Source organism: Cydia amplana, chromosome 5 (genome assembly GCF_948474715.1).
Source record: "Cydia amplana chromosome 5, ilCydAmpl1.1, whole genome shotgun sequence".
Lineage (NCBI taxonomy): Eukaryota > Metazoa > Arthropoda > Insecta > Lepidoptera > Tortricidae > Cydia > Cydia amplana.
The window spans coordinates 7,146,204-7,174,039 of record NC_086073.1 but is presented as its reverse complement, the minus strand read 5'-3'; the positions used below and the strand labels follow the sequence as shown (position 1 = coordinate 7,174,039).

Genomic DNA, 27,836 nt, shown 5'->3' with positions numbered 1-27,836 from the left:
TCTCCAAAAAGAAGGCGTAATTAGGTAGACCAGGTACATAGGTACAATCCAGACTTCATCGCTTCAAAATAAATTCAATCGAATAGTTACGTGTCAACATTGTAAAAGACACACAAATGTAATCTAAATTAATTAAGTCATATAATCCCAAACATCTTAAAACAATAAATCTCAAAAGCAAAAACCAAAACGAGCAAAAAACAAATCACATCACATCTCATTAGCACGGCAAATTAGCAGACACGAGATAAAACACCCCCGGACCTAAAAACCTTTATCGTTTACAGAAATCAGTTGCCGCTGACGACGGTGTTGTGACTGGTCTGACACAAAGATTCGAGCTACCTGAGATGCGTGTGGTGAAAACTTGAGATGTAACATCTACCTATACTTTGGATAAGTCAATGTTTTGGCAATAGCTTTTTTCAGTGCCTGGCAAATGAATAAACTGTTTTAAGTACTTCCTCTCATTTAACTCTTACGAATTTACTTAGTAACATAATGTTGCATTGAAGTAACTTTGAAAGCGAGGTACTTAATTTAAAAAATTCCTAATACGTATCTACTAAATCAGAAGCATTTCATATTTTACAACTTTTACGGATTTTCAACCCATGGTCAAAATTTGGAATCTATGAATCAGGGCGCATTGTTAAAATGTACTTTTGTAATAGTTTATATTTTCAGTACCTAAGGTTAGACCCGTTATCATAACTTGTCTTAAAATTAAAGTACCTACCGGTAGTAATATTGTTTCTTTATATGCTAAAGTCGTCGCCATTATAACAAAAATATTAATGTCGTGATACCTAATTAATGATCTTAAGAAAAAGTCATTAAAGAAAAAGAAATTGTAGAACTTACTTGATGGCCGCTGGGTCTTCTTGGTGTGATCTGACCTTAAGAAATAAAACAGTCAATACATGGACGAATCGCTCTCGAATTCTTGAACACACTCACACATAGGCACAATTTTAATCACAAATCCAATGGTAACAGTAAGAACATACGTACTTACATATATAATTAAATCAGCACTCCGGAGAAAAACTGAACACATAGAATAATACGAAGTAATTAATAATAGATGGTCTACGACTGCTATATTTTCAGAATAAAACGGTCAGTTTTATTTTATCAAAGTGACAGATGACAGATTCTATTCTTCGAAGGCGGTCAATTATGTTATGTTATGCTTGACATTTTTAGAGACGAATCAGACGATCGATTAGAGCTGAGACTCTTTCCATATGGATATTCGTACATTGACCTGCACGTTCCTACGTTCCTATTCTCTAGTCTATTGTACGTTCCTACTTAGAAATGCAATATTCCACAGTCACAATGCAGATACCTACAGTACAGACACAGACCTATTCCCATGCGAGCGGAGCGGTAGACCCACCTAGCAAGGTTTTATTGAAACCCGTAAGTATGACTTGGCTAGTACTGAACAGTGGCGTAGCGTGAACTAATCGAGCCGTGGGCGAAATCGCATCTGCGAGGCCCTATTCTTTCATTGTGACCGAAGGGGCCTCGCGCGAGGCCTCTTTTGAGGCGCGAGGCCGTGGGCGACGGCCCACTTCGCCCACGCCTAGCTACGCCACTGGTACTGAAAATAAATTTCGTAGTTACTTACATGAATTTTCTTTATACTGCTTTTTAGCGCCATCTGTCGTTCTACCAGGAAACTCGGGGATTAAGCTGTGGGCTCACATGTGACATGGACATGGGGCTCATAGCCAAATAGGGGAGAACTTGAAGTGTAATGTGTGATGCCCAACATGTAATGAGAAATATAAGTATACATACATACCTATTGATAGTCCAAAATGTCCAAATATTGGTTAACATTAGAACAAAAGAAGTTTAAAAGGCAAGTAGAGCAATATACCGCTAAGAAAACTTGTCTTAAAGCCTGAGAAAGAGTACCTACATAACAAAGATTTTCGATGGAAGTTAAAACTTGTATGTATTTTTATTCCTATTTCTAAAGTAGGTACTACTATTTGTAGTTAATTGAAATGCCCAAATTCTACATTTCACCATTGTGCCATGTGCATCTTGTGCAATACGTATTCTTAATAATAATAACACCATCAACAACATCTCACTATTAATACTATTAATAGTGGTCAGTAGCTTCAGAGGTGATAAATTTACTCAACACGAATTACCTTTCTAATTTCAATTATCCTGTCTGGCGAGTGTTTGTTTAAATAACAAATTTAAATTGGCTGCTTTCAATAAGTGGGCAAGCGGGCGCGTCTCGCCGCGTACTCGGCGTCCCGCAGCGCAGCCCTAAACATACACACTCAGACCGCGGGGCGCCCCTTCACTAATAACACCGTCTTTCCCTCTGTCATGCCTTATTTCATCCGAACGTCTCTTGTTTTTCAACTCCGTTTTTTACCACCGAACAACAACAAAACGAGTATCTGATGATACTAATCCCTCACTCTCATTGTCTTTTGGCAGTTTCGAGGAATAAAATATGTTGAGCCCTGCGACGTGATATCTGAACGCCATAGTTATAAATGGCGTCGCTTAAAATATTTTAATACCCTCTACATCACGGCAATATTAATTTAGTACGGTTGAGTTGAGCAGTCCGTGCCACCGCTTCGGAATTTTAAATGACGGATTACCGGCCGACGAGATCGAGAGATATAATTCGAGATCTTGTAGATTCTATCACTGCGTGCCCTTTGCTCCCCTCCCCTCTCCCCTCTGCTCCCCATAACTATGCAACGTACTTATTTAATTAATTATCTTTAATGTTTGACAGGAAAATTACTGGCCGCTCTAATAATGTAATTTAAAAGAGGTCTCTGGTAATTATGCTTTAAAGACAAACCAAAGAAAGTCTGCAGCGCAATAATTTGACATCGAATTAAAAAACTACATATGGCAATGTTTTTTAAGCAGTCAGTAAACGTCATGCACTATGGTATGTGTTTGTCAAAATCGTTTAAATATTCATTGTGTTTTGTGATGAACGGAATAAACATGGTGAAACCTTACAAAACCGGCGTGCGGGAGTTACTTTTCCGCATGACGAATAATTTTACACTTGTAAAAAGTCAGCACGAGGCGATTCAAGCTGAAAAACGACAATGTTTACAAAATTTGGAGTTGGTGACGGGTAAGTGGAATGAAACATCTTAATACTTCACCATATGTACCTACTTAGATAATATAATATTGGTTTAGACTAAGGTTTCACAGCAAATTGAACACACCTAATAGGTATAGGCATACTTATGAACTTCCTCTAACATTTCGAGAAACTCATTGGTACTAGCCGGGTTTTGAGCTCGAACCCACAACCTCCATGCTTATGCTCACGGCATGGGTACCTACTAGTTAAAGCTAAAATTAATTTTTAATATATGTTTATTGTTTTAATGGTTTATTTCGTTTTTCCGAAAACTTTAGTTCGCAAATTGCGGGCAATTTCTCTGTCAATCTAATTACGCCTTAATGGGAGTAAAAGAGAAAGATGCTCGCATATTGAGAACTTCGGTGTTCGCGGTAGGCCCTCTGTACCTATTTACCGCCGTCGCGGATATTACAAAACCTTATTAATTTTGATGAAGCCAAATGTCACATTCTCCCAATATTATTTATCAATATTAGTATATGTCTACATATTAATAGTGACATCTATTGTTGGAATGAAATTTATTTTACCATACAGCTTAATTTTTTCATAGACGGTAAATATGGTAGAAATTTCACAAGTATCAAGACTATTTCATCCATTTTCTGTGGTGTTGTCGCATACTGATTTTTAAAAACTACTTTTAATCTAGCACTGCAGACTTTCTTTGGTTTGTCTCTATGTACTAGGGTCGCTGAAGGTCACAAACAGTTATTATTAAGTAATTATTAATTATGTGTATTAACAAAACAAATGCTCCAAGGGGATGTAGTTATAGGACTAATCCTGGAACTATTTAAAACATTGCGAAATGTTAACGTTGTGGTAAGATATTATAAAAAGTAAATTCACGCTGTAATTAACAAGTTAGTCGAGCATTTAACATTTATAATTTTATGTTATAACGTAAATAAGATACCTACATGTAGTTCTTTACTATAGGTAGGCACTAAGTTTGAAATATTGTTTACTAACGCATAATTTTTGCTTTATGTAAAGGTTAACATGGGAGCGAATGTCTTATGGCACTATGTCTGCTTCTTGTAAAAAATTATAAAACTGATAAGTTTTAGCTATTGGCAACTCAAATAGGTTTTTAATGACGGCTTAACTTTGCTGTCACATTACCATGGTAACGGTTGTGATGACACTGTTTATTTGTTTAATGTAGTATTATGCATGTATTATGTCAAGTTACGGAACGTGAACATTTGTGGGTAAAATAATAATGGTTCGAATAACAGTGGAAATGGTTCGTGGAAAGGCAGAACACCACGACCGGCTCCTGGCACCGCTGGAGGAGATCGCCCTCCACCAGGAGAACATAGAAAAGATAGAGTACATCCAGGACTGGTGCCCCAAGCTCAAGATCCTGCTCATGCAGAACAACCTCATCGCCAAGATAGAAAACTTGAACAAACTCAAACACCTCAACTACCTCAACTTAGCTCTCAATAACATAGAAATCATAGAAAATCTGGATCGATGCGAATCATTGGAAAAACTTGACTTAACACTCAACTTTATCGGTGAAATAGTCAGCGTTGAAAACCTTAGAGGCTTGTATAATCTTCAGAATTTATATCTTACTGGAAACCCTTGCACTGACTATGATAACTATCGGGACTTCGTAATCGGAACTCTACCCCAGCTCAGCTACCTTGACGGAGTTGAAATTGAACGGTCAGACCGGATTAAAGCCCTGCAAAATCTACCAGTAATAAGACAAGATATATTGTTTGAACAAAACGAGTACAGACACCGGCGTAGAAAGCAAAAAGCTCGACTAGAACACGAAATAAAAGATAAATGGGAACATGAATACAAAGATATGGACCCAGACGAGAGAAATAAAAAATTTTACGCAGAAAAATGTGAGCATTCCCCTGAGGTCCGCTATGAGATGGAGCATATGCGGCAACTGAAGCTGAAAAGTTATGAACCTGAAAAGAAACCGGAGGAAAAAAGGCAGTACAAATTCTTTGCTCCCGATGGAAGGCCATTCAACATAAATCAAGCTAAAATACCGTTCGTATTCTCCGATTCAGACCCTGAAAAATATGTGTTAGATCTAGCTGTGTACAAACACTTAGACACCAGTTTAATTGATGTGGATGTCCAGCCAAATTATGTTCGAGCTACGATTAAGGGAAAGTTATTTCAGCTCCATCTACCGGAGGAGGTGAGTACTACTAACTCATCGGCACAACGCTCGCAGATAACCGGCCACCTCGTCGTGACTATGCCACGATTAAATGTAGACATAAAAGCACAGATGGCGCAGAAAAAGGAAGTTACAAAAAACGCTCAACTGTACACGGAACACCACGTAACCGACTGCCGCGAGAGTTCAGGTCAGTCGAAGAGAGAATTTCTAGAAATAGGCCCCTCTGATAAGGCGCTCGATCTGTCTAAAATGACTTTACAAAGGAAGGCGCCAGATTTTATCGATCCGAGACTAAAGCAGAAGCTAAAAGAACCTTCACCAGATTTTATCGATAATCCAGAGGTTCCCGATCTTATCTAATTTAGTTTAATGATGTAATAATTTCGTTTCTGTAGGCATTGTTAAGTTATTTAGGATACTTAGGATAGCTAAAGTCGGTCGAACTCAAGAAAATAAGCTGAACTAGAATCATCTCTCAGTACAGCCGAGTTCAAATATGGAGGTATACCTACATTTCTCTACCTTAATCCATTGCAATAATATGATAAAATGTATAATACATATTTATGAACTTGACTGTACCTAATACTCCTATTCACTACCAAGTCCAATAATAAAGTACCTACTCTTAACTTTTAGTTTTCTGATTTCGACTACTTTTAGAATGAAATACCAGTTTGCGGGTACTTACTTTGTAGTATTTATTATTAATAAAAAAATATTTAGTTTACTTAGGTAATACTTATTCTCCTATTAATTAACCTACGTTTAACTGAGGAAAACACTTCATAAATAATACTTACAAGTATATTAGACTTGACTTATAATACAAGTTATGTTATTAAGTAAAACTAGAATGAATTAGTACAGTCAGCTTCAAATATATTGTAGCAGCCAAAGTGGCCAAATAGTTCGTCACACCATACTAAATATATCAATATGGTATAACGAACTATTTGACCACTTTTGCAGCTATAATATATTTACATTGTCTGACTGTACAGACAGCAAGAGAAGTAGCTTCGCGGAAAAGCTTTCAAATTTTTTCTTTTTCAAAAGGTTTCTTTTTCATTTGGACATTTCGTTAGCTTAGCTTATTTCCGCTCCTGACTGTAGGCAGTAAGGTAAAAACTAAAACACATTTAAAGCTTTTTATTATGCACCGAAGATAAAAACTCAGATATTCGAATTAATAGTGCTATTCTACCTACTTAAATTGTCATATCATAAATATCATAATATTTTATATAGGTACAATCAGCATTAAATATATTATAGCTATAAAAGTGGTCAAATAGTTCCTTACACCGAACTATTTGGCCACTTTGGCTGCTACAATATATTTGACGCTGACTATGTACCTACTCTGGCAAGCCAACTTTGCCAGTAGAAAAAGGCCTGAAATTCAAAATGTATGGTAGAACGAACTTGCCTTTTTGTCCTGACAAAATATAAAACTAAATCGCCGGACGATCATGCGGAGGCTATGAGTAGTTAATTATATTTAACATATAGGTAATTGTGATGCCTAAAACGACCTATAGTTCGATTCATACTTTGACACTTACATATTTTATTCTCTCACTTTTAGTTTTCGCTGCCTCTTTCAAGAAATTATTGTAGTAGATTCAGGTTGACCTAAGTAAAATCAGCATCAAAGTCGCCAAATAGGTATAATTAGGTTTGACTTAGCTTAGGTATCGGAAATTCGGAACACACCATTGTTACCATAGAAATAATGATGTGTTCGGATATTTGCTACATATTTGGTACATATTTGGCCACTTTGGCACACAGGACACACTCCTTTGTAAGGCATAAAATGTAAACATAAGATATGTTTACGTCGTGTGTGACGTCGACTGTAGGTACACACTACACACAGGGCCGGATCTAGGGTAGAGCGAGTGGAGCGGCCGCTCTGGGCGCCGGATGGCAAGGGGGGCGCCAAAATGGCAAAAAAGTTTTAAAAGACGCGAGTGTGGCAAGGGGGGGGGGGGGGTGTAAAATACGCTTGAAAACTTCAACGAAGGGCGCCAAAACCCGATTTCGCTCTACCCTGATCAAGGGCTCGGGCCGGTACTGACTACACAGTGCATAAAGTGAATAATACTTTGATATTCGCGAGTTCTTTCAACGGCACAAATGTTTTCTTATAATCCGTTTGTTTCCGAGTATCCGTTGGTCTCCGGGGGCGCGACCATGAGGACGAGGAAGCCGTCGATGTCGTGTATCTCCTTGGAGGTGAACTTGGCTGAGATCTGGTGCCGTCCGGCCCACGGCGGCGTCAGCTGGAACTGCGCGGTCGCGAACTCCCCGGGGGGCACGTTCTGTAAGTTATCATTAAGATTTTAATAACAAAACTTCCGTGAGACAAAGACATATTAAATACGTGAGTGACCCGTTTTTAATATATTTAATATTAAGATTCAGTCGTATTTAAATTAAACTGATGATCTAATTGCTTAGCAATTAACATGACATGCGTCACCTAATTGTCGCGCGCAACTCCGTATGTCAAGCGCGATTTTAAGCATGGACAAAACAAGTTATGCTAAGCGGTATGGTCAAGATCGTAGGGTTGGGTTGTTATAAAAAACCTTGGAGGAGTCTTTTGTCAAAAAACAATCCCATATATGCATATTTAGGTACGGATCACCTTTAGTTAACCTGTCGCCAAATATTGCCTTGGTTTTATTACGAAAACATTATCCCTCTTCTCGAATTTTTCATGTAAGTAGATGATTAAGTATGTGTAGATACTATGTTTATTCAATAAGTAACAACAAAAACCTTAACAATATCCTTATTTGAAACTGAAGTTACCTCATCCAAAGAGATCTTGAGCTGCTCATCCAATCCCGGGCCCTGGATGTAGAACTTTCCATTCTTCAGCGGTATGGGCAGCGGGTTCTCCAGCTTGACTGTAACCGTGAACTCCTTGTGCGACACCGGCTTGCTTTCCACCGTGATCTTGATGTCGGGGTTGCGGACCCGGAAGTCGTCCTGCGCGAAGAAGTCGAAGTTCTTGTCCACTATTGAGGCGAGACAGGCGATATTGAAGGATGCCTGAAAGATGATTGCACCTTAGTGAAAAAATCGTTTGGAGATTTGAGTAAGTGTAAGGCCTAAGTGGACGCTCATGTTGGGCGTGCAGCGGGGCGGGGCGTGCGGCGTGCATGTTAAACATATGCAAACGTATAGGAGCGGCCTTAGTGCACGCTGCTCAAATCACTTGTGAGTCCGACGCCACGCTGCACGCCCCGCCGAACGCTCCGCTTCGAGCGTCCACTCAGGCCTTACACTTAGGATTATCCCTCTAAAAGAACGGCATTTAATTAACTTGAATACTTGATCTGCAGGCTACTTGCGTATCTAAGTTTTCTGATAGAATAATATCTTATTTAGATCAATCCTTTATCCAACTTCTGACACCACCTGGCTAGATGACTGCAGCCACCTTTATTTAGTTCCCTCGTTAATTTGATAAGTTCATCACCGTGTCACGTACATACGTGTTTAATTCGCTTTAACACATCTTCGTCTCCATCGCTGTTCATTTGAATAATCTTCACTTACCTGAACTACAAGTCGCTGGTAATATTCATCGAAGGTGACCAGCATGGTGACCTGCTTGGGTGCGAGCTGTTGTCGTTTGACGTACACGCCTAGCCTAGTAGGTATTCTACCTACTCTTTGGCACATCTCTTTCACTCACCTGATCTACGAGTCGCTTGTAGTACTCGTCAAAAGTGACTAGCATGGTGACTTGCTCCTTAGCCTCGGGTGCGAGCGTCGTGTCGAATTCCTGTCGTTTGACGGACTCGCCAGACTTGCCCGTATACGTCACGGTGTCTACTCGCAGCACGCCTTTCACTTGGTGCTTGCTCTCTAAGGAACGGTTGTTCATGTGTAGGATCTGAAACATAATAAATACCTTAAGTAGTTTCCTTCATTGTTAAGAGTAAAGTCTCCCTCAAAATGACAGCCTTAGGCGTGGGTTCATATAGGAATCAAGATATTTTAGGGCGATTCTCAGAGATGACGTTCGGTGCCTGACTTCGGTGCCGAATTTTATTTTTTACTTATTTGATACACAACTTTATTTCCTAAAATCTAGCCTTAATATAAAAAATATTGGTAGTGGAGGCCTCCATTAGAACCTTATAGTTTCTTTGATATTTGAGATTTAAAAAACACCGAAATCATGTGCAGGCACTGAAATCAATTTGCGTCACCGAATTCAAAAATGCTTACACAGAAATCACACTTCAATTTTATGTCTAAATTATATTATAATTTATTAATATTTTTTATTCTTATTTGATGATAACTATGATAAGCGATGTAGCGAGGCTAATGATATAGCATAGCTTACATAAATTTAATAAATAGTACCTTTGTTTACTCAAGATTTTAAAATAATCAAGTTGCGGCTTATGAAACAACATCTCTAGAAGATATCCCACACTAATTGACTATCCTCATACAATAGGGCGATGTATGGTCCTGAAACGAGTTTCAGACATGTCGACCACAAATTCGCACATAAGTGTTATGAAGAAGAAAATGTTTGTTTCACACAATCCAACGGCACACTCGTCAATAAGAAACTTATGTTACCTACACCCGATAAACAAGATACTTTTGAGTGGTATTCAATGCTCAGAAATATTTAATGCACTTATAAAACAATGTAAACAATACGGAAAACAAGTATTTTGCTAGACTTATAAATAGGTATGCAGTATTTTTGAATGACAGAGGTTTAAAGTGTGAACTCCCTCAATTTAGAACTATTTGAAGTTGTTGACTAATGCTTAAAGATAAAATCACCTATTAATTATGATCTCCTGCACCCTCACACACTTGAGCTAAATTGTAACTCCGATATTTAAACATAAATACATCAGACATTGAGGATTGTTAAAACATTGGCTATGTTGAATTTGTGTTCATGGCTATGCTTTAGAAACATTGATCAGTAGGTACGTTCAGTGCCTTTGAAGCGATATCGACAATAGAAGGCCACTTTATTTGTAATCCCTTGTTTTGTGGGTGCACCTTGCATAGTATGTAAAACACAAGTTATTTTAAACGAAGTGGGATTAACTGCATTTATTTAATATGGCTGACACGTTTAAAGGTATCGTGGTGTAGGGTCTCAAGTGATACAGAGGACAAATTCACATAATATACTCAATTGGTTTGAAGATAAATCAAGACAACAGCGAAAAGAGAGAAAGAAACATTGGGTCTACGATTTTCAACATACGTCTCGTGAAAAAAAACACTACTCATTGTAAACTAGTGATTTTGTTTACTTATACTATGACTTAATTTACGTACAAGCATAGTTTTACGTTTATAAAGCGTATCTTGAACTTTTTAGGTGTGATAAGTTAGAAAATAAAGTACAACAAACTAGTTTACAAAGCAGGATTTGAATTCGGTGATCACTTTCTTGATATCGGTGGTCAAAAAATCCACCGAAACCAAGGAAATCAACACCAGTGATGTCAAAATTAATCGCTTTTTAGCAATTACAGAAATAGTATGAATGATACAGAGGAGACGTAATAATGACGGGTTTAGGTACTTTCGAGGATTTCTTAATCACTTGCATAACGATAAATGCACTAAAACTGTGGGAGAATATTGCACCACCGATCTCAAAAAAACATAGAACCAAATCCACCGAATGACAGAGAAACATTTAAAAAACTACCTTAGTATACTGTGACTGCACCTCTACTTTATTCAATGGTTAAGGCACAACTAAAGCATACTTTGTTTGAGCCACTGAGTTCCTGGTCTACAACTTTGTAAGAGTACCGACATGGTTTGTAAATTACACCGAAATCAGTCAATAGCCCGGGACACATCGTAAATTTGGTTTTATTCAATGTGTTGAGCAAACACATTACTTTGATATAAAGAATATGATCAGTTAACTAATACCTTATGCGTGAACACCGATAATAACTCCGATATAATGCCCCATCTTGAGTAATAATTTTTTGTTCCAAAATATCTGGGCGCGGGACAGGCCCACCGAACATCATTTTTCGCATTTGGATATTTTTTTAATGTTATATATAAATAATAAATAAATAGTTTGATAGTGTCCCAGGCAGAATACATGCTGAAAATCATGCCTGAATTAATTCAGATTTATTGAACAGTAAATTCAATAACTTTTTGCTCCGGACACGTAAAAATGGCCCTCCTGAGAAATGCCCTTTAAAGAGAAATGACCCGGCCACATTCTGGATTCATAATATGTCAGGTTAAGGTAGGAATACCCACTGAAATCTTCTGGGTAGGTAAGCGACTAAACATTCTCCTTAAATGAATAGTACCTACGCCAGCTAGATCTATCTACTTAGCGACTTTACAGAGTTTAAAATTTAAGGTCACACGGGTAGGTAAGTAGATAAAGTACTAAAAGTGCTCACCACACTGAAGTTCTGCCCGATCTTGATATCGTCTCTCAGCTCGAAGTCAAACACCACATCGTTGAAGGCATCGTTGAGGTAGTATCGAGCAAAGATGTTGGATGACCGACGCAGAGCTTTTTCCATCGTCGCGCGCTCCTCCCACGTGCGCTCCGGATATTTGTATGATTCAGTTATGTCCTGCAAATCAATCATAGGTATCGTTAAAGAGTCGCTTATGTCGTTGCAATATGGTTTACTAACTGTGTCGATGAGTGTGCTCGAGATGTGTTATAGCATAGAGAAAAAAATACATAGATTGCTCACTCCATTCCATACATCAGTTTTAGTACCAAAAAGACTATTAGCATCTAGCATCGAGCATAAGACTCAACAGCATAAGACTTTCCGGTCGGTGCTACATCTATTGTCAAGTATCAGTACTGATAGTTCCGCTACTCGATGCTAGATGTAGACACTGAAATTAATAGTCTAACTGATGTATGGAGAGCACTCTTGTCTTACTATATTTCTCTATGGTTATAGTGAAAAACAGGTTAAGGCCCTTCACAACACAGCGCCTAATCGTTTTATCGAAGCAACCAACATGTTAAATCATAAGATCGCTTAACCAAAACAGGGCGTTAGGGAGCGTACCTCTCGTTCCATCTTTCCGATGGCTTTAGTAGATATATTTTGTCCCACAGCAGTCGTGTCCCGGGCCAGTAGCTTGAGAGGCTGGATTTCGCCGGAGTATTTCCATAATACCTGTAAAACAACATACAATAAAATTAGTAAAAGAAGTCCCGAGGTGACCTTTCGTAATTGGCTTAAAGATAGCGTTTTATATGCGCAGCTGGCTCTACTCGTATGAAACGACGTGTTATGGCTAAGTCGTTGTATGAATGTAAAAATAAGCCTTATTCCCTAAGCCTTATGGACCTTATGGTATTGTAGGCAAATTAAGAAGGTATAGGTAATTTGATATCTTTGGTTTCACAATTTTATGTACCTAGTTCCTTTAAATAATTTATATGTAAGTACCTATGTAATGGATGTTAACTTAGAGAGAGAGAGAGAGAGAGAGATTCTTTATTTGTGAAAACACAGGTACAATGAATGGTCTTACATTATAGTTTGGTAGTCTCACCATGCTCTGCCAATAGTGGCGTACAAATACTATACTACTTATAAACATAAACCATGCATTATTTCAAAATTTACAATTTGTAGTCTTAGTGATTCTGATTTGGAAATAATTTTACTATGTCGTGATTTCACAGTGCAGATATTGCAGCGTACCTGCTATCAACATTCATTTGACTTTTAAAACGAATTCTAGGTATTTAATCCCATTCTACTAATAATTATACTGACAGTACAGGATAATTATACGTAATCCGCCCGTCGGCCTTCTAAGAACGAGAGCGGTTTAATTCATATTAACGTCAACTCACCTTATCGGCATTGACTTGCGCGAAAACGTATCCCGAATCATACGGTTTCTGAATATCGGCGTCGCGAACCGCGCGTATAGACGCCGGGCCGCAGCGGAAGAGATCTTCTGACATTTCTTGTGGCGTCGAGTCGATGGCTTGCCAGCCGCCGTACTCGGGACCTAGGTCTGGCCGCTCCATCCATACCTAGAAGTATTTAAATTCAGTCACCATCATAAATGTAGGTGCTTACAAATATTCTAAAACAGGATGTATATATATTTTTTCTAGTTTCGAGCGGAATAAAAGAAGCTAAATGGTCCATCGTAGTCCCTATACAAAATTAAACACCTTCCCCGCCAAGTATTACTATTACTAAAAATATCTTGGGTTGTCAAGCCATTCAATACAGTCATCTTTGGTGGCTGTAGATTTTTATAATTATCATTTCCACTAAATTTAAGCAGGCTGTATTATAATAATTAATTGAGCACCAAGGCTGATGACGAATCTGTCGAACTGTATTGCGTCACAGCTGACGTGTAATTTATAATTACACTGAATGAGGATGATTCAAATTGGACGCGTTGAACCAGATGACCCCTTTCGCATTCCAGTCAAGGAACAGATTGGGAAGCACCGGCAGTCCGTAGGGAGATATTTGAAACGCAAGAGCATAGTTTTAGGTACAGATTTTAATTTATTGGGACTGGTACTATTTGAAACTCTAAACTCCGACCACGCTAAGTTTGCACCGACCTGCTTGGCACTTTTGGCAGTGACAACATAATTATAAACTGCTAACCTTGCAGACGACTTATTGTTGTAAACGGACTCTAGTCCACTGTTGACGAGTGACGTCAGTGACGTACTAATAAGATACGTTTGCAACATCATACCTACTCGAATAACTTGTTTATCTCCCGGTTGAAGCTGTCCAGACTATCAGATGCAATCACTTTGATTGAAGCTAACTCATTCTAGATAATATAAGTATCAAATTATTTAGGTGACGTGTTCCAACGTAGTACTACTATCGTACCTACTACATGACATCGACAATTACGCTAGCTTGCTATCAGTAAATTAAGAAAAACAGAGACGGTCTTAGTATTTAGTACCTCGTTCCAAACATGGTAGTTCCAGACAGAGTCCTGCGTGAAGTGGTCGAGCGTGTTACCGTCCTCGTCCTTGATGATGTCGACGGTGAGGCTGCCCTGACTGTCGTGCGCCGCGTCGTACCCGGTCACCGGCCGGCAGGGAATACCCAGAGCTCTGCAAACTGAACACAGGTATATAAGCTAAGATTGTAAGCCACTGTCACTGTCCTCGAACAAAAAAGAATACACACCAGACGACACGACATTCCGACTAAGGACTACAATGTAATAGAACTTAATTACCTATAGGGGAAGTCCGGGTAAAGCGAACACCCCAGGCAAAGCGAATTCGGGCTCCCAATCCTAAACTATTCGACTTTGTCGCACCACGCACCTATATGATGTTCAGGATCCTTCGCTCTATGAGAGGCAAGCGTCACAGGGAGCGGTCGCTGTGAGCGTCGTCGGTGACGAGTCAAAATGTGTTTTTAGTGCAAAATATTCGATTTTGAAAGGTAAGTACATTGTATGTTATTTTGTCACAGTAATTATCTCGAATTTTAATTCAAGATGCTTCTATTGCTTATTAAAATTTCTTCCTTTTACAACGCATTTCTTTTAAAATAATCCAACGGTTATTTTTTTTTAATTCTTAATTTCTTTAACTGACTGTGTGGGCAAAGTGGATCGGGCAAAGCGGATAGCGTGTTCTCTTTGAATTTATTAGGTAATTTTTTTTTATGATAATATTTTGTTACAGATGGTATATAAATATCAAAAAAAGATCGATAATGGCTCCTGGCTAACAAACGTTATGGAAATGGCTATCAGAACGTGGATTCGCTGTGTTAAAATGTCTCCAGAAATGCCGTGAAGATTTATGCTTATGAAATCAGTGAAAATATATCAAAAGTTACTTGTGACCAGGGTTGGGCAAAATACTGGCTTCCACGTATTTGAAATACAAATTACAAAATACATTTTTAAAAGTATTTGAAATACAAAATACAAACTACTTTGGTGACGGGTATTTGAAATACAAAATACAAATTACAGTGTTTAAAATAATGTATTTCAATTACAAAATATACCTTTATTTATTTTTTTGTTTAGCATTTAGTTTTAACGTTAACGAATATCCTTTCATATAAACTTATAGGGTCATTGCGCTAGTTTTCGTCCAGCTCTAGTTTACGTCCACTTGACGAAATTTGAATATATACCTACATTCCTGCACAAATTTGGACTGATTTCAATCCTTATGTCTAAGGCGTCTAAGCAATATATCTGTCTACATATAACAATGATATTTCGCAAAAAGGAAGCGCTGGTGGCCTAGCGGTAAGAGCGTGCGACTTGCAATCCGAAGGTCGCGAGTTCGAACCCCGGCTCGAACCAATGAGTTTTTCGGAACTATGTACGAAATATCATTTGATATTTACCAGTCGCTTTTCGGTGAAGGAAAACATCGTGAGGAAACCAGACTAATTCCAATTACGGCCCTAGTTTACCCTCTGGGTTGGAAGGTCAGATGGCAGTCGCTATCGTAAAAACTAGTGCCAACGCCAATTACTGGGATTAGTTTCCAAGCGGACCCCAGGCCCCCATGAGCCGTGGCAAAATGCCGGGACAACGCGAGGAAGATGAAGATTTCGCAAAAAGTAGTAAATTAAAAATGAAATATATATTTGATAATCCGTCAAGTCGTCGAAAACTAGTGCATGGACGGAAACTACTGCAATGACCCTATCCCCTAGATTTAAACGAAAAGTTCCACGCAGAAGTTGACCTAATATAGATCCAGTATCCAGCCAATGAAAATTGTATCTCGGCTGGATCGGAGGTTCGCGATCGGCTCACAGCTTGTGCGAGAGATTAGACATTTTAGGATTATAGAATTTAATAAAATGTATTTATAGAAATGTATTTTGAAGCTTGAAGTATTTAAAATACAAAATACTAAATACATGTGAGTGCAGTATTTGAAATACCAAATACAAAATACTTTTGAGGTAGTATTTGAAATACAAATACAAAATACTAATTTGTATTTCAAATACGTATTTCGAATACATGTAATTGAAATACTGCCCAACCCTGCTTGTGACAGCTTTTTCTAATTAATAGTATTGAAATGATCTTATGTTGATTAATTTTCACTTAGTTATTAAGTTCACTAAGATTTTATGAGTAATATTTGCTTTGCCCGGGGGCCTGTTTCACTTTGCCCGGCACCCTGGGCAAAGCGAATAAAATATCTTTTTTTACGTTTTGTTCAAAATTGCAGCAACTATTAAACATTGGAGGCTAGTGTTGTTTTAAATTAAAATATTATTAAATAAAGACTTATTATTGATACTTTTTTCATTTCTTCCTCGTTTAATTTTTCTGTTATGTCAAGTCAAAGATAAAGGTGTTCACTATGCCCGGACTTCCCCTAATGGACGAAAGTTTTGGTGTAGGTAGAAGAAGAATTTTATAGGGGTCATCAATTATTTGAGAACAGAGGTGTTAACACGTAGATATGCTAATTCTGCTTTAGTTAACCGAAGAAGGTGATTAAATAGCCAACAATGTTCTAATTTAACAACTTACTTGTGGTTAAAACACCTGCGTAAACCCAACATTGCGCGTATTTGACGGGTTTTTTCTTGGTGTAATACTTCTGTAGGATAGCGAGGGACCCGACCCACTTGAGCGGGTGTGTTCCTCCATCGTAGTCGCTGAGCTCGGCGCCCCAGTTGCCCATCAGCACGCCGTTGTCATCCTGGACGTTCACGGCGGCGGATAACGCTCGCACTGTCCGAATGGGGTCGCTTCGGGCGCGACCTTTCACCTGAAGATTAAGAATGATACGTTTAGGTTTAGATCGAGAAGTGGGACATAATTAACCATACGAATATCCTAAAATCCCTCGTCTGCATTTGTGTCATCGTGAGCGCAAATGTTTATTCCTGAGTGGTTACTATGTTCAATAATTTTGGGTCTTTCTGTGCGAAATGATGCCCTCATACTTATTGTTACTATAGATTTTTCGTAATACGTAACTTGACGAGCCAGGTAGTAAGACTAGTAAGTATGTAAATACGTTGAAATAGGTATCTATTTCTTTTCATCTGCGCAAACGGTAGGTAAATTAAAAGTATGCTTACCCAATGACTCGACTACAAAATTGAAGGGATGTTTACAAAAACAACATAACTGCTTAAAGCGGTTGACACTTTTTTAAGAACATTGTTAATCGTTTCAGGTGTCAACCAGTGTAGTCAGTTATGTTGTTTTTGTAAACATCCCTTCAATTGTTCTAATATAGTCATACGTTAAATTAAACTAATCAAAGAGGTCGGATCGTCTCACCTTTTAAATGAAACTTGCTATGATTGACCTTAACTTTACAAGCGTCTACTTAATCAATTGTATTCGACTATTTGATAATGGTCACTTCTTATTTTAAGGATTCCGTGTAATTTGCTAAATTTAGGTTAAATTTTTACTTTACCAGTTGCAAGCTTACCTTTCCGATTTCTCTGACTAGATAAAGCGCGGAGTCCAGAATGTCTTTCTCGTACTGAGCGTAGTTCCATGGCGTTGGCTTTATTCTGTTGTAAACGCCTCGATACATCAGACCACCATCTTCTTGAATATATTCTTCACGATGACTATGACCTATTTGATACAAAAAAAGAATCGGATAAGCGGGATAAGTCTAGTGAAGCGTAACATAACAACCTTCAATCAACCCGATTATGTCGAAATGATTTGAGCTCCAAAAATAGACTAGAGACTCAAGATAACGATCAAAAATCAAACCATAAACATGATTATCAAACTAACCTGGCATATAAACCTGATCATTTAAGCACCAAGGATTAAATAGCAAATAAATAGGCTGTGGATGCGTATAGCTCAAGGACCCTCCAGTCTTGAGCTTCGTGTCAATGTCGAGTCTCCAAGCAGCGACGATGCAGTTTGCTGAAGCCGTGACGGCGACCATCAGGTGGGAGTCCATTTGACTTTCGTACACGGCCGTCCAGGCTCCGGGCATCTCTGTTCCTTTGTCCAGCAGTGGAACTGCAGCTGATGTGTCGTCTGATGGTCCGCGTCTCTCCACATCTGGTATAATCATTCATAAAATTAGGCTATGAAATTATACAAGTGTATTAATCTCTTGATGTCTTTAAAATAAAGTGCGGGAATATCTTAAACCTAAATACTCGTTCCTGTTCGTGTTGTAGCATTATAAACAACGCGCATATTAACAATAGCATATGCGGTGTCGATACTAATTTTGAACATGGTATGCTGAACGATGTAAAACGGTTTAAGTACCTACTAACTGAAAATAATGAAATGCAATTCATAACGACGATCGCTTTTCGAAATTCAATTCAAAATGAAATGTTCTCTGATTATAATATAAATTCCATTATTTAGCTTTGAGCCATAAAATATATTGACAAAATAAAACTTTACGTATACGTATAGGTACGAGTACTACTGTACTCGTACTGATTTGTGGTGTCATTAGAATTTCGATAATGTATATTATGTTCCAAATTTATCCAAGATTGCGTCCGAGGGATAAATAATAATTGAATTTATTTGTAGCTATGATTTTTAAGGAAAATACGCCGTTAATTGTTGGTACCTATTGCTCTAAGTACCTAGAGAAACAATATCTAACATAAGAACGCCATTTACACATACAAAATACTGCAGGTACAATCTAAAATAGGTCCTTGGTACAATGCCTCAAGGGCCTATTTTAGATTTAAGCTAGTTTTTAATTTATTTTAGTAATTCCACTGTACATATCTTGTTTGTAAATAAATGATTAATCTACATTTGCAGGTATATATTTGCATACTTAAATGATAATCATAAAAGCCCACCCACAGTCCTTGCGTTAGGACAATTTATGATAATCATGCCAGTAACAAGTAAACACTCATACCGGACACGTAGAAAATGAAGGAGAGCGCATCCCTAGAGGCATCATAGGGCCGGTTGAGCAGAAGGTCGAGTTTGAAGGCCTGGCCGCGCCGCACCACGAGGCAGCGGTCCACGGGCCTGGTCATCAGATTGAATTTGCTCGTGTGATGGTTTTCCCCGTTAGTATCGTTGCAGAAGTCGATGCCTTGGATAGCGAGCACACCCAATCTGGTGCCATCAGTCACATCTGAAACAATATTGCAAATTATGGTCGTTGTTTGGCGGCAAGCCAATTTTAAGACGCTATAATATTTTTATGAGGATATATATGTAACTCTAAATAGTAATTCACTGTCATATTTTATGGAAAATTTAAATCATATCAACTATTTAGTTTCCTAAAACTTTGAAACAGACAAAATAACAACAGTAGAAAAAGTCCAAAAAACGCAACAATAAAACAAAACCAAATCAGTTGCAGCCAGCGTTAAATTCTATTAATAAAAGAAAAAACCCTGGAAATACCTGGCTGGTATGGTACGATAATAAATTTACGCCGCCTTCCAAACTGTGACCTCCACCAATTTTTTAAATACTCCATTATTACTTTTTTAAAGTAATCAATATAATTTCCAAAATTCCGTTAATTTATAGAGCAGTCATCACTAGAGTTTAGTCGAAACTGTTAAGCAACGTTCATAGGAGACTTGCGTGGTGGTCGAATCTCGAACCGGCACTTGCTAATTGTTACCACAAACGTGCGGTTCTTTTGCCATTCTGCCGTGCACTGTTTTTAGCGTAGGATTATATCTCGCCAGAACGTATGTATGTAACTGGCCAGATGATGTCATAGTTTATAGTCAACAAACGCGAAAAGCTTCTCGACACCCGGAAACAAAAAAACCATTGACAGAATCAAGGTCCGGTGGACGTTACTCACAATAAAGTCAATCTTATTCTGCGACAGTTAGGCGACAGCAGATCTGTCCTAACATATATGGATGACCTCATGACAATGACAATTCCTCGTAAATCATGATAATTAGAACATAAACTAAACTGAATCATATGGTCCATACTCCATACAAGGAACCGCACAAGAACATTACGAAGTCATAATAGAAAGTGAAATGAATAAGGTATACTGACAGGTGCTTGCCTATAGATATACATAGGTACCTATTTATTTGATGTGCTAACGTATTTTTATACTTGTATTCTTATAATTATGCATGTAAAGTCGGAAGAATAGAGATACCTAACTCTTTCAATTTGCCCTATTATCATTCCTAATAGTGCATGGTAACTTATGGATTACTTATGTTACATTTTTTAAAGCTATAACGTCTAGATGTTAACTGCACTGCCCCTGAAGTCCTAGCTACCGCGAAACACGACAATCGAAATTTCGTTATCTGACTCTTTATCACTCGGTTAAATATTCGAGCGGAAAAAAGACACAAAGAAATGTATTACAATTTAGTACCATTACTACACGCCATCCTTACAAACATAGGTATATTACCCACTTTATGTATGAGAATTTAGAGTCACTAACATTTCATATTCTTAACTTCAAAGTACCTACCATTCGACTTGCGTAGTTCGAGCATCGCGAAACTTAAAAGACTAGTATTTATATTAGTATTTTTATGACGATACATATACCTATTTGGTCTTAATTACCGTCGTGGGGTGAATCTTACTGGGACATGTTGCCTTGAAATAATAAGCGTTTAATAGGATTTCCCACACACGCGCTGGCTGGCATCCGCGTGGGCCTGCTCAGAAGGAACCATAGATCACAGACAAGACATCCTCTAGACTGAGCATAGTAACGCTACCCCCTCTGCCACTCATACGGTAGTTTTACTCCATCTTCGAGTCAATCCCGTGCCGTGATTGGTCCGTGTCTTTGAACGGACCAATCACGGCACGGGATTCGGTCACCTCGTCCCCCCGCACCCCCGTATTTTTGGCAGCATCGGTTTCATGAAATAATTGCTCTAAACTCAGTCTAGAGGATTCCTAGTCTATGCCATAGATACATCGGATAAGATCCTAGATGTGCATTGATAACAATAGTGTGCTTTTGTTATGCACATATATTCTATTGCCAGGAACCAGAGACACGCGTATAGGGTGTTTTTTTACTTATTACATAGACAGTATGAGTACCTACCTACTAATACATATGCCTACACTACACACTTTTAGATACAGTCAGCTGCCTGAATAAGATAGGTTATAGGCGTTCCAAAATTGAAGCGCTTACCTTGTGACAAATTGGACCAGTTGCCTTTAGTTGCGGCTGGACAAGCGAGAAATGTGCACGTGCTAAGCTAACGAGCTCCCGCACACCGAAAGAGAAAGAGACGAGCTTATGTTTAACAACGAGTGTGACAAAGATGGATGTAATGAGAAAATTAATCAAATATAACTTCGTAGGCACAGAAATAAATATGGAAGTATTTTTTGTGTTTCTCAAGTATGAGTATAACCTATCTATGGTTATACATAATATCATTGCCTGAATGATGCTGAATTTATGTAACTTAAATAAAAACTGTTTAATTTTCGTAACACAGTGGAATAAATTTAATCGCAGAATATTTACTTAGGTATGTACAGAGTTGAGGATTTATAGATCCTTAGCCATGTCATCAGTAAGCGCCACTTGCACCATCCCACTAACCCGGGGTTAACCAGTTAAACCATTAACCCCTTGTCAAATTGTACTGGTAACCATGGTAACTCCAGGTTTAACCGTTTAACCCCGGATTATTGAATGGTGCAAGTGGCCCTAAGTAGTGAACTGAAAAAGCATTTAGGTACACACTTTAACCGAAACACTGCAATTATAATTTTGATACTTGAGAGCAAATTGTACCACAAAGTAAAATCCATGAACATGATATAAATAATATATCTTGTATGAGTTGCGACTAAAACATAAAGTAATACATGCACTGCGACGTATGGTGCTAGAAATGAATAGGTATGAATGGTGAGATGTATATCATTTAACTGGGTATACAAACATAATTTTCTCGGACTTTAGTATCCTTTATCTTTGTAGAAGAATAGTTTTTAATTTATTGAGTAATCAGGACATTCGTCATTATAGTTTATTAGCGTCGTAAATGTAAATTAAGACTTTGTTATTAACAACTTCACATAACATGCAAACAATAAAATATTTAGCTGTTCTTTTGTTGTTAAACGAAACGAAATAAAGCTTTTAATTTTATTTCAGCCTTGATTTTCTTTCATCTGAAGCGTCCGTGACATATATTTTGGTGGCCAAAATTAGTTGAGTTAGACAGAGACATATCAATTTAATCAATTTAAGATGACTATCTTAAATTCTCTATCTTGAATTGTCTTAAATTACCTGCTTCAGTAAGTATACCTGTAATATTGATATGATATAAATATGTTACATACTTATTATACATGTACTTAGGTACCTAAAATGTGTTATGTTGTAGGTATGCGATATTTGTGTCAAAAACTTTTTTAGTATGATAGACTTTAAAGCCTAATTTTGTTAACTTATGTTTGAGTTATGTTTTAAGTGTTTTAAGTTTTAAGGGTTTAAACTCTTCTACTTCCCAAAAAAGTTCTTTGATAAAATTCTTGAAAAATTGATCAAAATCCTTATCTTTTTTAAATCTCGCAGAAATGACGCCGGTTTTCCCGAACGTGTTTGAATGTTTGACCCTTTGACCCAGTAGGCTGATTAGGGGTATTTTCGAGTCGGATATCTATCGAGCTAACTTGAATGTCCAATAGTAATGGCAATAATCAATCAATCAATCAATCAAAATGTTTATTTAAGGCAACGATACCCATAGGGTATGTAAAAATATAAAATAAATACAAGTCACATTAAAATAAAAAATAAACTTAAAAATACACATCAACAAAAAATAATGTAACAAACAAACATTTAAACACAACGACCTATATTGGCATATAAAGAGATATTCAAAAATCTGGCTTTGGCTAGTAGGTATGATTTATGTATTTATTTAGTATTTGCATCCCTTTCAATATTTTACTACCATTTTCGGTCCGAAAATATATTGGTTTACGAAATATAAAAACACCGGACGACATTTTAAATATGTTAAGCCAACATAGTACCTATTTTAGTAGGTATTGTATGAACTAAGGTAAATAAGACGAAACATGTTAACACGACTTGCGTAACTGGTGATTTCATTCATTCATGGATAATATACATATAATATAGGCATGTATAACATTGTAAATTGTATGTTACGTTGCTGCTTACTAATATAGGACACAAAAGAAATTAACATATAGATACAGTCAACGTCAAATACTTTGTAACATAATCAAATAGAGTAATGTACCAAACCATTAAACCATTACTCCTTTGTTGCACTTTAAATGTAAATCAAAACCGCAGACACATCTTTGTCACCAAAACTGTTCTTTGTCTTACCAAGGATACCTAATACATGACCAGCCGATTTGAACTTACCTACTAATTGATGTCAATTTGATTTCATATTAAGATCACACCAGTTTTACGCTCCTAAGTAGTTTTACATAAGTACTAAGTAGATCGACCTAGTCCCGCAGTAAGCTCAATAAGGCTTGTGTTGTGGGTACTAGACGAAGATATAAGTACTTATACATATATGTACCTACGAGTAATATATGTACTTATAGGTATAGTTATAAGACTATAAGTATATACATACATTCTTTTATTAGGTGCATAAAAAACATCCATAGCTCAGGAACATATATTTGTGATAAACAAACAAATGCCCTTAACAGGATTCGAACCGGAGACTTCGTGCTTCGTAGGAAGAGTCACTAGTGTCACTACCAACTTGGCTAGGAGGCCGTCAAAACAAAAAGATGTTGGTATATATCAGGGATGTTGCGGATGCCGATTTTTTGACATCCGCGGATGCGGATGCGGATTTTTAAAGGCTCACATCCGCGGATGCGGATGTCAAGATAGTACCATAAAAAACGTCAAATATTACATTTTTGTCATTTTTATTTCAAAAAACCGGCCAAGTGCGAGTCAGACTCGCGTTCCAAGGGTTTCGTACATTAAGTCCCACTCACGCTTGACTGCTAATTTCTAATAGGTTTTTTTGGTTAATGACTAAATTACCTAGCAGTCTAGCACTTACGCCGATGCTAAGACGTTCCTGTACCGACCTGTTCCACATCCGCATCCGCATTAAATCCGCATCGATTTTATGCGGATGCAGATGCGGATGCGGATGTTGAAAATAATGCGGAAGTTCCGCGGTTGCGGATGCGGATATTCGCAACATCCCTGGTATATATTACGTTCTATTTATCACTTCATGATATCCATAACTGCTATGCGCTGTTGCGCTGTAGCTACAATACTTACATATTATGTATTTGTTTGTAGTGGATTAACTTGCAACTATTAGGCTATACATTCAAGACACACGCCATATATATAATAGACGTGTAAAATATATTGGTCTGAGAGTTCCAAGAGCTCGCCAGTACGTGCCTACATTTACAACATTAATGACGAGGGAGAGGTCTTTGTTATTCACTTATCTCCCGTTAACTTTCGTTACCCAATTTGATAAAATTAATTATACGGTCACTATCAAGGCATATATGTCGGATTTATAGGTTGATATTATAGGAGAAACCGAGCCATCATCATCCAGCTCGCCCTGGCCCTCCATGATGTTGCCGTTAATTTATCAATACACTGTTTTCTTTATACGGTATTTAATCACGTAATTATTTAAAGGGAACACATAAAGATGAATAAACACATAAACAGAAAGATAAACAAAGTGATTCAGGTGTGATACAGCTCACCCTTAGGACGCGTGGACAAGCCGGCGGCTCGAGCGAAAGTAACCTCTCCTCCGTTCAAAACAAGCCAACCGGTCTGCCAACGGTCACCTGATTCACCGAATGGTTAATAAAGTCGCCAATAGATGGCGCGCAAACACAGGTAACAAGCTAAGCCGCTTGTCAACGTAAATCATCAGACCATAGTTTCACCGTCCGCCACTAGATGGCGCAGACAAACATGAAAATAATCAATTACAGATGGCGCTAATGTCAATAACGCCGACACGACCATCCTGCTGCAGGTCGCGCTCGACATGCTCTACAGTAACTATCACACAAAACCAATCATCAGCCACTCGGCCAATTCGACATTGCAAGCTATGGTGTTCATAGAAGGAGGCCCCTGTCCTCAACGACTATGCCACAATAAGAAGTCTCATAGAAGGAGGCCCCTGTCCTCAACAACTATGCAACAATAAGAGATGCCATAGAAGGAGGCCCCTGTCCTCAACAACTATGCATCATCAAAAACCTCATAGAAGGAGGCCCCTGTCCTCAACGACTATGCAACCATAAGTGATCTCATAGAAGGAGGCCCCTGTCCTCAACGACTATGCATCACCAAAAATCTCATAGAAGGAGGCCCCTGTCCTCGACAACTATGCATCAACAATTTCATAGAAGGAGGCCCCTGTCCTCAACAACTATGCATCAGTAGGAAATCTCATAGAAGGAGGCCCCTGTCCTCAACAACCATGCGATAGCATCAAATCCTAAAGATGGAGGCCCCTGTCCTCTACAAATTCAAGCATTCGAGCTCATAGTTGGAGGCCCCTGTCCTCAACAACTATGTTCCACTGACATTACTGACAACTGTCATAGATGGAGGCCCCTGTCCTCGACAACTATGTAACAACGGTAACGCAGTATAAGATTGAAATTTAAATATTTACTTGCGATTGCAGTGAATATGTCAGATTAAATGTTTTACAAAAAGGGATCTTGCTATACCTAGCTTGGTACCCCAAGAGCTCGACAAATACAAATAATTTAACAACTCGTGATTGTTACTCGTGACAGGTGATTTTCAGTACATTTACTTAGCGTATAGTGATTTGTAAATTATACTTGTAGCAATGCATTAAAATCAGTGATTAAACCTTTTCCTTTTTTTTTTTTGATCAGAATTTACTGTTAGTTGTAAGTTATTAATGATTACACATTTACTTCACGTTGAATTCAAAAAGATTAATTGTAATGTTTTTTTTTTTGTTTTATAAAATTAAAATGTTGAGGCTTGTACAACGTCTGCTTCTCAGAACGCCGACATGGTTTCTTGACAACTGTAACTATTTCTGGGGTTGGGTGCAAGAAGCTAATTTTGCTTTTTTTTTATGGCTTTTGGCCCGTCACTTTGTTAATCTAATAACGTTCATTAGCACATATTTGGCGAGATATGTCTTTCTGAAATCTATTTACTTATCCGATTTTTCTTAGTCAAATCTCTGGTTATCTTTAACTCCACGATTCATTAATTATGTACGGGTTGGTTGCGATCAACGATACCTTCAGCATCATCAATTAAGCACAATAGTTAAGCGGGTACAAGACTTAACCTGCAGCATATGTAAAGGTTTTTAAAGAAGTCATCAATGATTAATCACATAATAGCGGATTACTAGCTATTCCTTTTCTCAAAACTGCCATCATTCGCTGCACTTGAACATTGGATCGATTTACTCCCGGTAGCCCGGTGGCGCTATGAAATATTGTTGAATACCGTGCTCCTTACACTATGTCTCAAATTCAGCTTTGAAAGCAGTATCCTGGTCACTTATTATTTGATGACGTGCTGGAAGCATGGATACCGGAGTTTTGAGAGCGTTAAGCATAGATATTAGTCTTATTTGTAACATAGACCAGGTATGTAAACATCGTGAACTTCGTATATGCGACAATAATTAGAACTCATGAGTAATTCATGCGGTTCCATTGACGATATTAGACAAATGACGATGACGAAACGATTCAATAATGGATTCTTTCTGGCTCTGTCGCGTGTCGTTCGTATGTGTTGCCGGCCATCTTTTATTTCAATCATTATTGCTCATAAGCCAAAAATCACACTCTCACAAATGACAGAAGACCTTGCATTTCTCTTAGCCAAATCTTAGGACTGGTGGAGAAGCCACCCTCAGCACTTGATCCAACATTTGGAATCACTCTTTGAAAGTTTTACATTTTATAAGGACTAAGAACATCATCCACAAAAATCAGTATGTAGTTGTAAAATGGGCGCAGAAACGCCATTATCATATGTTGACACTGCTAGTGCGTTCATAAGCTCAAATTGCATCACAAACAAACTGTCCGGAGTAATAAAAGCTGTTTTTGTGATAGACTCTTCTCTGATAGAAACCCTGGGCCATATCATGACAGATGAAATAAGAGGCATTAGTTAATCTATCTATCTGGTCTGAAATTGTAGGCAAGGGGAATTTAACGAGGACAGTACCTATTTTCGTGTAATTCCGTATAATCCGTACACATGCGATCGTCGCCATTCTTTTATACACGTTCTTTTATACACAGGCTCGCGAACTCTGAACTGTTTTCTTGATCTATTCCATTAGCGATAAGATCATCGACTATGATTTTTTACCTTTTATCGCTTAATAGGTGCCAAGTCATATAATTTACGGTATACTAACCGCTTCGAGATCTTCAAGTTCAATATCTATATACCTACCCTGTAGG

At 37.9% G+C, this 27,836-nt stretch overlaps 2 protein-coding genes and 1 long non-coding RNA gene across 4 annotated transcripts in view; 1 reads left to right on the top strand and 2 right to left on the bottom strand.

Moving 5' to 3' along the window:
- Positions 1-27,836, bottom strand: part of LOC134648016 (uncharacterized) — a 441,830-nt gene that overhangs the window by 343,725 nt on the left and 70,269 nt on the right. The window lies entirely within an intron of this gene.
- Positions 4,354-5,788, top strand: LOC134648453 (protein tilB). Its single transcript, XM_063502973.1, has one exon. The coding sequence runs from the start codon at positions 4,392-4,394 to the stop codon at positions 5,688-5,690; it is 1,299 nt and encodes a 432-aa protein (XP_063359043.1). The 5' UTR covers positions 4,354-4,391; the 3' UTR covers positions 5,691-5,788.
- LOC134647902 (annulin) overlaps positions 7,447-27,836 on the bottom strand; it is a 28,139-nt gene continuing 7,749 nt past the window's right edge. The window contains exons 1-12 of one of the 2 annotated variants that reach the window (XM_063502275.1): positions 19,761-19,923; positions 19,258-19,482; positions 18,138-18,416; positions 17,818-17,969; positions 16,899-17,139; positions 14,325-14,485; positions 13,225-13,410; positions 12,425-12,535; positions 11,789-11,968; positions 9,049-9,249; positions 8,157-8,399; positions 7,447-7,660 (exon numbers count right to left, since the gene is read on the bottom strand). In XM_063502275.1, coding sequence (XP_063358345.1) covers positions 7,484-7,660; positions 8,157-8,399; positions 9,049-9,249; positions 11,789-11,968; positions 12,425-12,535; positions 13,225-13,410; positions 14,325-14,485; positions 16,899-17,139; positions 17,818-17,969; positions 18,138-18,416; positions 19,258-19,482; positions 19,761-19,836 — 2,232 coding nt within the window. In that variant the 5' untranslated portion in view covers positions 19,837-19,923 and the 3' untranslated portion in view covers positions 7,447-7,483. Of the gene's footprint in view, positions 7,661-8,156; positions 8,400-9,048; positions 9,250-11,788; positions 11,969-12,424; positions 12,536-13,224; positions 13,411-14,324; positions 14,486-16,898; positions 17,140-17,817; positions 17,970-18,137; positions 18,417-19,257; positions 19,483-19,760; positions 19,924-27,836 lie in introns of those variants that run through there. The other variant, XM_063502274.1, reaches the window with a different exon arrangement.

Excerpts from the sequence above, each read along its gene's own strand:
- LOC134648453 (XM_063502973.1), top strand. The coding sequence starts at position 4,392 with ATGGTTCGAATAACAGTGGAAATGGTTCGTGGAAAGGCAGAACACCAC.